Source organism: Sebastes fasciatus, chromosome 22, assembly GCF_043250625.1.
Source record: "Sebastes fasciatus isolate fSebFas1 chromosome 22, fSebFas1.pri, whole genome shotgun sequence".
Classification (NCBI taxonomy): Eukaryota; Metazoa; Chordata; class Actinopteri; order Perciformes; family Sebastidae; genus Sebastes; species Sebastes fasciatus.
This window is the reverse complement of record NC_133816.1, coordinates 11,993,441-12,006,873: the sequence shown is the minus strand read 5'-3', so window position 1 is coordinate 12,006,873 and position 13,433 is coordinate 11,993,441. Positions and strand designations below refer to the sequence as shown.

Here is a 13,433-nt window from a genome sequence, read left to right as displayed (position 1 = left end):
AAAGACGTTGAATCAGTAGCACAAATATAACCCTTTAGTAATAAAGTCTCATTTTATTAAATCCACCTTGTTGAACCAACATACAGAGAAAGTTAGTCAGGAGAAAAGTCAATCTCTAATGTGTTTAGGTCTCTGTAGATTGGTCGGTGGGACTTCATGATGACAAAGCCTTCAGTTTTTCAAGCAGTTTCTTTTCATCAGCACCAACGAGCTCATCCACCTGAAAGACAAACACCACGATTAAAGACAGCTTTAATTAATAATAAAAAAAATACAAAATAATGCATATAAAATAAAAAAGGGTTCGTTCATTCAGATAAAAGCATCATAATTCTTATGTCAAACAAGTGTTTGTGCCCCCCCAAAAAATGTGAAGGGTTAGACTGATTGTACGCCAGGTTTGGACCACTCATGAATTTCGTTTGTACGCAAGAAAAAAGTCATTAAGTATGATGAATTTGGTGAATGCCATAAGTCCTCTTAAAAATCTCTCGTACGAGCCACTTAACAAAATCTGTCCGTACCACTGGTTTTTGCATGAGGCTCACTGTTTCCATCCTCAGCAAGTTTCCGCAGAAAAGCTCTGATGAAATGAGTGTCACGGCACGCAGGCAAAGTTAGCAACTAGCTTGTGAAGAAAGTGCATTTATCAGCTAAAGAGCCAGGTACTTCCTTCAGGAGTTGGTGGAGACCAAACCAGAGCTGAAAGGGAGTGAATATTTGACTGAAATTCAGGTGGCCAGAAGCACGACTCTAAATGAATGATAACGTTGCTCCATATCTGCTGGAAGTGTATATATGCAACTCTTTGCCAACACATAACAACTTTTTAAAGGTGATAATATATCAATGTTTCCATCTTCGCTGTATATTTTCATGCTTACCTTCTTTGCGTTCTTGAAAAACATGAACGTGGGCATGGCTTTGACAGGGTACTTTTCAGTAATTTCCTGAAAAGATCAAAAAGGAACAATATAAGATGGATGGACTGAGTCAAAAACACTGCTACGCCCTGAATGAGAACTGTTCAAGCTAACATGAACGGATATATATATATATTTATATATATATATACACACACACACACATACAGCGGGTAAAATAAGTATTGAACACGTCACCATTTTTCTCAGTAAATATATTTCCAAAGCTGCTATTGACATGAAATTTTCACCAGATGTTGGTAACAACCCAAGTAATCTATACATACAAAGAAACCGACCTGCTAATTCCAGGTCTTTCTGAAACTCTCTACAAGTGGTCCTTGGCTCTTGGACAACTCTTCTGATAATTATTTTCACTCCTTTGTCAGAAATCTTGCAAGGAGCACCTGGTTGTGGCCAGTTTATGGTGAAATGATGTTCTTTCCACATCCAGATTATGGCCCCAACAGTGCTTACTGGAACATTCAGAAGTTTAGAAATGCGTCTGTAACCAATGTCATCAGTATGTTTTGCAACAATAAGGTTGCGAAGGTCTTGCGAGAGCTCTTTGCTTTTACTCTTCATGGTATGTTTCTTGTGTGACACCTTGGTATTGAGACACCTTTTTATAGGCCATCAGTTGGGACTGAACCAGCTGATATTAATTCGCGGGAAGGTGCGACAGGCCGTTCATTGCTGCTGCAGCTTTAATTTTGTTTGTTTTTTTGTCTGTTTTTGCTGTTGTTTTTAATATATTTTTTTGTTTGTTTACTATATCATTACTACTTTTTTACTTGAATGTTGAAATACATTTACATGTTATTTGTTCCTCTTCCTTTATTTAAAAATTTTTTTTTTGCTGCACAAATGGAAAAATGGATATATCTAACATACTACATTGCACTGTAAATCAAGCACCATCTGTTTTTCAATCAAACAAATGTTTACCAAAAAAAAAAAATAAATACAGAAAAAAAAACCCACTTACGTCGCCCTCATCCACGTCCACTTTCAGGAAAATCACCTTTTCTTTTTCTCCTTCTTTATTGAATATCGGTACCATTTCCTGCAGGAGAGTGGATCAATGATCATTCATGACACCCAGAATGTACATGAAAGAATAAAAAAGAAAAGAATATCCTTATGGATTTCTGTTCCTGATTTAAAATAAGTCTAGAAGGAGAGTTGTCAACAAATCTGAAATCTTTGTTCTTGTATTTATTTAAGTTATGCGCAGCCATCCCATTTTCCAGTTCGCAGCCATTTCCTACTAGAGGTTGAAACAGCTTGACAAACGGTTTCCAGAGCAACAAGAGATGCTGCCCTCGAGCAACACGTGTCCTTCAGGAAAGGGCTCCCTTAAAACAACTAGACTAGAAACAGTTGTTTCACAAAGGATGCAACTACCTTGTGTCTAAATATCAAATACCTCATATCCACAGACTTCTGAAAGTGACCATCACTGTCTACAAAAACATTTAGTTGGCTTAAAAGGATTCCAGTTTAGAAAGGATTAGTAAAATCAAGTTTTTTCCATCCCTTAAAAGAAATTTATTGGAGTATGAAAACCCCCCTCAAAAAACATGATCTTACTATGGTTTTCCCTTTCCTACCATTAAAAAATCATTCAACTATGGTTTTGACAAGACTCGAGTGCCGAAATCCTCCACTTACTTCAAATTTTGGGCCAATCACTTTACAGGGGGGACACCATTTGGCTGTGAAGTCCACAGCCACCAGCTTGTCTCCAGCTTCCTCCTTCAGGATGGCCTCGAACTCCGCCTACAGAAAATGAAAACGGATAACATTTGTACATTGTTTTAATCAAGCTGTGATGTATTAACTAACCTGAACTCACTTATTTCAGCTTTTATTTTGGAAAGTAACATTGTTGATATGCAATTTGTTTTGACATGTTCATGTCGATGGGACTTTACCTGCATCCAGGGTCTGAAATTAACTTTTTTCATTGCCTGCCACTGTGGCAGGCAAGTACTATTTTTTTGTCTGCCACTCAGAAATTTTATCTGCCACTTTTGAAATCTCTGCGCTAAATGAAGGAACAAGGCAAAAGTGAGCACTGCTCACATACCCCCGCTCACTGCGGGGTACGGTTTTGCCCTTTTGGAAAAATTCAAAAATGTTGGGCACCCTGGTCTTGTAACCCCCAAAAGGCACAACTATACCACACTGTCAACCATCATACCAAATTTGAAGTTCCTAAGTTAAATAGTTCTCGAGTTCTGCTTCGGACACGAAAGTGTGACACTCGAATGGACGGACGGACGGACGGACGGACGGAAGGAAGGACACGCGGAATGCCACGCGGAACGCTATATTATAATAACATCTTAGATCTGATGTCGATCAATGTCCAATATATTTTACACAAAAAACATTAAATACATGATAAATTACAATATTCGAATTACACCGTGGCTTCCGGGGCTTCCTGCACTTTGCTATTGTCATCTATAGTGGTTGTTTGCATAAAAACACACAATTCAAATTATTATGATTATTTAAATATTTGCTTTTGATTCAAAAAATCTTGGCAAGCTGTTGAGAGCTAGTGTTAGGATGTTAAACAGGTCATACTGTTATTCCCTCTCTATTATCTATTTAATATTGCTGTGAAAACATCTCCTTCAAACAACTGTATTTATTCAAGTTTCTCGCCAAAAACTTTATTTTACGAGGTTACATTTGAACACATCATGATAACGTAATTTACTTTCTCCCAATAATAATTTTTCCTGAGCAGAGTTTGAACACCTCATAATAATAACAACTCAATGGCACCTCCATTAACATGAGTAGATCAGTTATTTAATCAAGCAGGACTGTGCTGCCCACCGGCTGCTAACAGGTAACGTTACCAACTCTCCTCCTGTTGAATTAAACACAGTGTCATAGTGTGGCATTATCAGGGAAAAAATAGGGAACGTCCCTCAGGCAGTTGCTCCGGTCCAAAACAAACTGAAACATGATACAGCGTGCGTAGGCGTCGTTGTGCATGTGTAACTGTGGGAAACCATCGATACAGAGGAGTCCATAGTCACGGAGACATGAGATGCCAAGGAATTGGACAACTAGGAACCGGTTCTCTATTCCCTCCCCTAGCGTTTTCCCTGTCTGCCAAAGTGGAGGATGGCCTGCCGATTTTACCCGCCACTGACAACAATTTACCTGCATTTGGTGGGTGACAGGTGCTAATTTCAGAACCTGCCTTCATCCTATTTTTTAAGATGATCATAGTTTTGGGTCTCAATCTAAAAAGTAATTAGTTCCTCTGCGGGCAGAGGAGGCTCAACATGAATACCTCAAAACAATTCATAAGTGCAGAGAATGTAGACCTACTACATGCTACTGGTGGGAATAGGCTACAGGATTAGGTAAACTCCCACAGACAAAAACAGCAAAGACTCCAGGGTAAACATGTAGAAGCCTGCCTATTTCGAAAGGGCAGAGTGGGTGGAGGCTGGCAGACCAGGCTCTTTAGGGATCTCACTGTAATGTTGAGGCGCTCCTGTCAAAAGAATGTGTTTTTAAACCACTTCAGGAGCACGTCTATAGGAATAGCATTGTTGATCGACCAGTGGCAGAAGTATAAAGAAGTAAGATCTTTCACTAAATTAAAAGTAGCAATACCACAGTGTAAATACTCTTTGACAAGTAAAAGTCCTGAATTCAGAGTTTTACTTAAGTAGGCTAAAACTACAAACATATGAGCATCAGAATATAAAGTATCAAAAGCAAAAGAACTAATTTCCTCTTTTTTCACTCCTGTTTTGTAGAACTGCATTTCCTCAAACTGCATTTCCTCAAAGCAACAACATCTTCACATGCTGTTTTTTCCCACACACATATATAGAGGAACCACCTCCCCACTGTCACACCAGGAATGAAGGTAAAAGCTGCCAAATTAACAAAATAAAACTTACCAAAGTTGTAACCTCTCTCATGATGGCTGTGTGAACGTGCCTCGAGGTGAACGACGAAAGGCTAAAAGTTTGCAAATACTTTTTCCAGTACACACAACACCTTTTTATTGCAGGTGCGTCAAGTTACCACACTGGAATGTAATGTGCTTCAAAATAAAAGTTGTTGTCATTATTAATACCGCGTTGAAACGGTGGGTGTTGTCTCTGTGAAATCCCTTTTAAATGCATTTTCATTTCCTACACATTTCACAACTTATATAGTATTTGTTTGGATTCTGTATTATGCGTTGCAACGCTTTCTTTAATAAAGACGTTTATTTTGAAGGTTGTCAGCAGCGTGACGTTTTCTTCATTTTTGTTGCTTTACGTTCAAAATGCTTTGACGCTGTTGGGAGTTGACATTTTTTTAATTCATCAGCCCAACTAGATGATGCTTGAACATACTAATAGAACATTTTATCTTATTTTTTTAAGTGCTTTGTGTGTTTTGTAATCATTTAAAGTGGCAGTAGGCAGTGTATTTTTGGCATCATTGGGCACGAATTCCATAATAACCTTTCAGCACATTGTAATATAAAGATATAAAGATTTATTGTATTATATTCACCAGAAGTATAAAACATTACATGTCCCTTTTAAAGGGACTGTTTGTAAGAATAAGAAATTGGTTGTAAGAGCGACACATGTGGCCGTTAAGTCAACAAAAGTCAGCGTCCTGTTGCCAGAGCTCGCCCGTGTGCACGCGCTAACTGAATGTGAGCGAGCATCCGTTAAAACAGTGAGGCGACACACGTCAGCTAAAACCACAATATCCCTCTATATTTCACCAGCTTGGCAGTAATGTTTAAGTTAAATTATTGTCATTCTCTCGCCTGGTCTTTGTTTTTGTTTTTTATAGTCGTGTATCAGAGCTGTTACCCTGCACTATATTCACTTTTAACAGTTTTCTTCATCTTCTTGTATTTTTATATCTGGTATATTTTTTTGTACTTTGTACTACTAACTTTTTTACTGCCTTTTCACTGACATGTTTTGCACTATGGAATTGTGATGCTGGAAACTTGAATTTCCCTCGGGATCAATAAAGTTACTATCTATCTATCTATCTATCTATCTATCTATCTATCTAGTAATAGCCATTTAATAAGTAAACGCTGTTCATTTGTGCTTGTTGACTTGGACAGCAGCTTGCCTGCTGTTACTGTAACATTCCTGACGGTGACAGCAGAGGACCGTTTATAAATTAATTATGGGCATTTAGAGCATGGGATTATGATAAATCTTTTCTATTTTAAGAAATCCATTCCAGTTTTATTGATATTGTAAAAGATACACAGTCATTTTAATTTAATTTATTTCACTTGCAAGTTTATTTTATTAAGATTGTATCACTATAGATCACGATATAAAGATGCAATGTTAAGTTTTAAGAAACCTACAGCAGAGTAGGATTTCCATGCTGTCTTGGATAATAGTGTGCATGTTATAGGAGATCTATGGGGCTTGTCAAAAAGTATTCTAGGAAATCCTAACTTGAATCAACACTGAAAGTGGATTTTTCCATCAGTTATAAGTCATCTAAACTTGCAAAACAAGCATATTTCTGAGGATAGTAAAACCTGTTATTTTAAATATTGATGGGTGACAGAGGTGATAGGTAGTAGACAGTGAGGAAAAGAAAGACGTTGAATCAGTAGCACAAATATGACCCTTTAGTAATAAAGTCTAATTTTATTAAATCCACCTTGTTGAACACAACATACAGAGAAAGTTAGTCAGGAGAAAAGTCAATCTTTAATGTGTTTGGGTATGTGTACATTGGTCGGTGGGACTTGATGATGACAAAGCGATCAGTTTTTTAAGCAGTTTTTTTTCATTAGAACTAACGAGCTCATCCACCTGAAAGACAAACACCACGATTAAAGACAGCTTTAATTAATAATACAAAAATACAAAATAATGCATATAAAATAAAAAAGGGTTCATTCATTCAGATAAAAGCATTATAATTCAAGTGTTTGTATGCCCCACCAAAAATGTGAAGGGTTAGACTGATTGTACGCCAGGTTTGGACCACTCATGAATTTCGTTTGTACGCAAGAAAAAAGTCATTAAGTATGATGAATTTGGTGAATGCCATAAGTCCTCTTAAAAATCTCTCGTACGAGCCACTTAACAAAATCTGTCCGTACCACTGGTTTTTGCATGAGGCTCACTGTTTCCATCCTCAGCAAGTTTCCGCAGAAAAGCTCTGATGAAATGAGTGTCACGGCACACAGGCAAAGTTAGCAACTAGCTTGTGAAGAAAGTGCATTTATCAGCTAAAGAGCCAGGTACTTCCTTCAGGAGTTGGTGGAGACCAAACCAGAGCTGAAAGGGAGTGAATATTTGACTGAAATTCAGGTGGCCAGAAGCACGACTCTAAATGAATGATAACGTTGCTCCATATCTGCTGGAAGTGTAAATGAGCAACTCTTTGCCAACACATTACAACTTTTTAAAGGTGATAATATATCAATGTTTCCATCTTCGCTGTATATTTTCATGCTTACCTTCTTTGCGTCCTTGAAAAACATGAATGTTGGAATGGCTTTGACAGGGTACTCTTCAATAATTTTCTGAAAAGATCAAAAAGGAACAATATAAGATGGATGGACTGAGTCAAAAACACTGCTACGCCCTGAATGAGAACTGTTCAAGCTAACATGAACGGCTATAGATGATGTTATATATATATATATACACATATATATATGTGTATATATATATACATATATATATTCACAGTGTGTGAATGAAGCAATAAGTTGTTAAATTTGACTCATTTTCAATTTTTTTATGTACCTCATTACATTACTACTCCACTGCTCCTTTAGTCATCATTACTGCAAAACCTCACTTCAGTGAGTCCGCGAGTCGGTTTACTTTATGCGGAAGTCAGCCCGCTACAACGGTCGCTATGTCAACGGTACACATAAAAATGGCCGCCGCTCTGACCATCCTGCTACGTTGATTTGAATGGGAATATCTGTGCTACTACTATATTCTATTTCTATGATCACTCTGCTACCAAAAAGTAAGAACACCTTAATGCTTTAACTAGAACAAGGATGCTGTACAATAATTTGTGCACCAACAAAGAGGAAGCAGCTATGGCCAGGACCAACTATCATTATTACGAATGTGGAAATATACCAGGCAAACTATTAGCTTGGCAAATTAAGAAAGAGGAATCTGACAAATTTATACACTCAATATTAACAGAGGATGGCAGGTACCTTGACAGCTCAACATCCACAAATTCTGAATTTAAGCAGTTTTATGAAAAGGCACCTTTATCAACATTCTACCGTCTTTGAAATGAGATGACCCTAAAAGTATGAATCGTCCTGGACCAATTCCAACTTAACCTTTTAAAATGTATAGAATCTATTATTAGATTATTAGCATTAGTCAGGGCCCGAGCATCGACAACGTCGGGCCAGCGAAGGCCTTATTGAACAAACACAAGCACTGTGCATAGTCCGATCTGCCCCAAATTTCTCAAGCATGATAAGGGTCCAGTCCTGATGTCATTTACATGTCCATATTGAGTCCCACTCATAGCGCCCCCTACTAGCAACAGGAAATGACATGTTTTCTATTACTCCTCCAAGCAGGTTGACCAGATCCACCTCAAATGTGGTCAGAAAAGCCTTAAGACCATGTTGATGCATTATTGGGAAGACTGTGGGTTTTTGTTGAATGGCGTTTCGTTGGCATGGCGGCTATTTCGCGTGATTCGCCATGAAACGGGAAGTTGTTGTTACTTTAGCATACTTTGTCAAAACTGCTCCAAATTTCTCAGCCATGATGGTGGTCCAGGCTTGAGGTCATTTTCATGTCAATGTAGATTCATAGCCCCGCCCCCTTTCATAACTCTTGAACCGTTTGTCGTACAGTCTTGGGGGAGGCGTCATTGCACTCATCAGAGTTCCGGTTTCATTGTGCCTGGCCGCGTCGATCAGCGTCCTGCCAGTACCCCCGACGCGCGGGAAGGTGCGAGTGGCCGTTCATTGCTGCTGCAGCTTTAATTTTGTTTGTATTTTTGTCTGTTTTTGCTGTTGTTTTTAATATTTTTTTTTGTTTGTTTACTATATCATTACTACTTTTTTACTTGAATGTTGAAGTACATTTACATGTATTTTTTCCTCTTCCTTTATTTAAAATTATTTTTTTTGCTGCACAAATGGAAAAATGGATATATCTAACATACTACATTGCACTGTAAATCAAGCACCATCTGTTTTTCAATCAAACAAATCTTTACCAAAAAAATAAATAAATACAGAAAAAACACACTTACCGCGCCCTCAGTCACGTCCACTTTCAGGAAAATCACTTCTTTTTTTTCATCGGCGAATGTCTTTTCCATTTCCTGCAGGAGAGTGGATCAATGATCATTCATGACACCCAGAATGTACATGAAAGAATAAAAAAGAAAAGAATATCCTTATGGATTTCTGTTCCTGATTTAAAATAAGTCTAGAAGGAGAGTTGTCAACAAATCTGAAATCTTTGTTCTTGTATTTATTTAAGTTATGCGCAGCCATCCCATTTTCCAGTTCGCAGCCATTTCCTACTAGAGGTTGAAACAGCTTGACAAACGGTTTCCAGAGCAACAAGAGATGCTGCCCTCGAGCAACACGTGTCCTTCAGGAAAGGGCTCCCTTAAAACAACTAGACTAGAAACAGTTGTTTCACAAAGGATGCAACTACCTTGTGTCTAAATATCAAATACCTCATATCCACAGACTTCTGAAAGTGACCATCACTGTCTACAAAAACATTTAGTTGGCTTAAAAGGATTCCAGTTTAGAAAGGATTAGTAAAATCAAGTTTTTCCATCCCTTAAAAGAAATTCATTGGAGTATGAAAACCCCCCTCAAAAAACATGATCTTACTATGGTTTTCTCTTTCCTACCATTCAAAAATCATTCAACTATGGTTTAAACTTGAGTGCCAGAATCCTCCACTTACTTCAAATTTTGGGCCAATCATTTGACAGTGGCAACAGCATTTGGCTTTGAAGTCCACCGCCACCAGCTTGTCTCCAGCTTCCTCCTTCAGGATGGCCTCGAACTCCTCCTACAGAAAATGAAAACGGATAACATTTGTACATTGTTTTAATCAAGCTGTGATGTATTAACTAACCTGAACTCACTTATTTCAGCTTTTATTTTGGAAAGTAACATTGTTGATATGCAATTTGTTTTGACATGTTCATGTCGATGGGACTTTACCTGCATCCAGGGTCTGAAATTAACTTTTTTTATTGCCTGCCACTGTGGCAGGCAAGTACTATTTTCTAAAGAAATTTTATCTGCCACTTTTGAAATCTCTGCGCTAAATGAAGGAACAAGGCAAAAGTGAGCACTGCTCACATACCCCCGCTCACTGCGGGATATGGTGGTTCCATTTGTGGGCACCCTGGTCTTGTAACCCCCAAAAGGCACAACTATACCACACTGTCAACCATCATACCAAATTTGAAGTTCCTAAGTTAAATAGTTTTCGAGTTCTGCTTCGGACACGAAAGTGTGACACTCGAATGGACGGACGGACGGACGGACGCGCGGAACGCTATATACCCCCAACTACGTACGGGGGTATAATAACATCTTAGATCTGATGTCGTTCAATGTCCAATATATTTTACACAAAAAACATTAAATACATGGTAAATTACAATATTCTAATTACACCGTGGCTTCCGGGGCTTCCTGCACTTTGCTATTGTCATCTATAGTGGTTGTTTGCATAAAAACACACATTTCAAATGATGATTATTTAAATATTTGCTTTTGATTAAAAAAATCTTGGCAAGCTGTTGAGAGCTAGTGTTAGGATGTTAAACAGGTCATACTGTAATTCCCTCTCTGTTATCTATTTTATATTGCTGTGAAAACATCTCCTTCAAACAACTGAATTTATTCAAATGTCTCGCCAAAAACTTAATGAACACATCATGATAACGTAATTTACTTTCTCCCAATAATCATTTTTCCTGAGCAGAGTTTGAACGCCTCATAATAATAACAACTCAATGGCACCTCCATTAACATGAGTAGATCAGTTATTTAAACAAGCAGGACTGTGCTGCCCACCGGCTGCTAACAGGTAACGTTACTAACTCTCCTCCTGTTGAATTAAACACAGGTCTGTTGTTCATAGCGTCGCATTATCAGGGTAAAAATCGGGTCCGGTCCAAAACAAACTGAAACATGATACAGCGTGCGTATGCTACATTGTGCATGTGTAACTGTGGGAAAGCATTGATACAGAGGAAACCATAGTCATGGAGGTATGAGATGCCAAGGAATTGGACAACTAGGAACCGGTTCTCTATTCCCTCCCCTAGCGTTTTCCCTGTCTGCCAAAGTGGAGGACGGCCTGCCGATTTTACCCGCCACTGACAACAATTTACCTGCATTTGGCGGGTGACAGGTGCTAATTTCAGACCCTGCCTGCATCCTATTTTTTAAGATGATCATAGTTTTGGGTCTCAATCTAAAAAGTAATTAGTTAGGCTTAACATGAATACCTCAAAACAATTCATAAGTGCAGAGAATGTAGGCCTACTACATGCTACTGGTGGGAATGGGCTACAGGATTAGGTAAACTCCCACAGACAAAAACAGCAAAGACTCCAGGGTAAACATGCAGAAGCCTGCCTATTCTTTCGAAAGGGCAGAGTGGGTGGAGGCTGGCGGAACAGGCTCTTCAGGGATCTCACTGTAATGTTGAGACGCTCCTGTCAAAAGAATGTGTTTTTAAACCACGTCAGGAGTACGTCTATAGGAATAGCATTGTTGATCGGCCAGTCGCAGTGGTGGAAGAAGTATAAAGAAGTAAGATCTTTCACTAAATTAACTTAAGTAGGCTAAAACTACAAACATATGAGCATCAGAATATAAAGTATCAAAAGCAATAGAACTAATTTCCTCTTTTTGCACTCGTGTGTTTTGTAGAACTGCATTTCCTCAAAGCAACAACATCTTCACATGCTGTTTTTTTCCCACACACATATATAGAGGAACCACCTGCCCACTGTCACACCAAATGTGGGATCAAGTTTGAGTTTTGAAAGTACTTGAGTTCAGGTGTATCATCTCCCATTCAGCCTCGCTTTAATTTGCTCTTCTTTTCACAATCAGCAGCTGCCAGTAGCCTACTTTCTCTGCACAGAGCCAGATTGGGTCATGAGAGCAATAAAAACATTTACTAATGTGTTACAATGAAGGTAAAACCTGCCAAATTAACAAAAAAAAAACTTACCAAAGTTGTAACCTCTCTCATGATGGCTGTGTGAACTTGCTTCGAGGTGAACGACGAACGGCTAAAAGTTTGCAAATACTTTTTCCAGTGCCTTTTTATTGCAGGTGTGTCAAGTTACCACACTGGAATTTAATGTGCTTCAAAATAAAAGTTGTTGTCATTATTAATACTGCGTTATAATGATGGGTGTTGTCTCTGTGAAATCCCTTTTAAATGCATTTTCATTTCCTACACATTTCACAATTTATATAGTATTTGTTTGGATTCTGTATTATGCATTGCAATAATAATAATTTCTTTAATAAAGACGTTTATTTTGAAGGTTGTCAGCAGCGTGACATTTTCTTCATTTTTGTTGCTTTACGTTCAAAATGCTTTGACGCTGTTGGGAGTTGACATTTTTTTAATTCATCAGCCCAACTAGACGGTGCTTGAACATACTAATGGAACATTTTATCTTATTTTTTTAAGTGCTTTGTGTGTTTTGTAATCATTTAAAGTGGCAGTAGGCAGTGTATTTTTGGCATCATTGGGCAAGAATTCCATAATAACCTTTCAGCACATTGTAATATAAAGATATAAAGATTTATTGGATTATATTCACCAGAAGTATAAAACATTACATGTCCCTTTTAAAGGGACTGTTTGTAAGAATAACAAATTGGTTGTAAGAGCGACACCTGTGGCCGTTAAGTCAACGAAAGTCAGCGTCCCTGTTGCTCGTGCTCGCCGGTGTGCACGCGCTATTTGAATGTGAGGCGACACACGTCAGCTAAAGCCAAAATATCCCTCTATATTTCACCTGCTTGGCAGTAATGTTAGCCGACCAGACGAAGGTCTCTCCATGAATCAACGCTGATCCTAGTGTTGGCTTTTCCTGCCTTAGCCTCCCGACTGCGGCTGGAGGAAACAGGGAAGACACCGGCACCCGGTCGAGACGATAACGTTTCTCGTTGCGAAGCACTGTCACTTCACAAGACACGGGAAACCTCTGTTGGTCTGGAGGAGCTGCAGCATTTATTTCTGCACAAACGTCCACTGTACATTCACTAGATATTCTCAGAGCTACGAAGTCTTCTGCAGTGTGTAGTGTGCGCGCATGCACGTGAGGTGGAGTGAGATGGAGTGAGATGTGAGTGAAGGCAAGCAGGCAGCGGAAAAGAGTGCAGCAGAGACACTCTCCCCCACGTCCTCCGACCGTAGCCAACACTGTTTTGCAAGACGGGCTTCACTAGATATAACTTTGCGG

The 13,433-nt window shown here is 38.7% G+C and overlaps 2 protein-coding genes across 3 annotated transcripts; both read right to left on the bottom strand.

The window, feature by feature from the left end:
- Positions 1–33: 33 nt before the first annotated feature.
- On the bottom strand, positions 34–5,023 carry LOC141761083 (thioredoxin-like). Its single transcript, XM_074624311.1, has 5 exons — positions 4,868–5,023; positions 2,598–2,705; positions 1,912–1,989; positions 885–950; positions 34–220 (listed from the first exon to the last, which is right to left on the bottom strand). Exons 1-5 carry the CDS (start codon positions 4,886–4,888, stop codon positions 155–157), a joined length of 339 nt encoding a protein of 112 aa, XP_074480412.1. The 5' UTR covers positions 4,889–5,023; the 3' UTR covers positions 34–154.
- A 1,184-nt stretch (positions 5,024–6,207) lies between these two features.
- On the bottom strand, positions 6,208–12,321 carry LOC141761081 (thioredoxin-like). Of its 2 annotated transcripts, none has more exons than XM_074624308.1 (5): positions 12,185–12,321; positions 9,887–9,994; positions 9,213–9,284; positions 7,420–7,485; positions 6,208–6,766 (listed from the first exon to the last, which is right to left on the bottom strand). In XM_074624308.1, the coding sequence occupies exons 1-5, from the start codon at positions 12,203–12,205 to the stop codon at positions 6,662–6,664; spliced, it is 372 nt and encodes a 123-aa protein (XP_074480409.1). In that variant the 5' UTR covers positions 12,206–12,321; the 3' UTR covers positions 6,208–6,661. The 2 variants fall into 2 exon arrangements, with proteins under 2 accessions (XP_074480409.1, XP_074480410.1); XM_074624309.1 differs by lacking the exon at positions 6,208–6,766 and adding an exon at positions 6,781–7,237.
- Between the last annotated feature and the right edge of the window lie 1,112 nt (positions 12,322–13,433).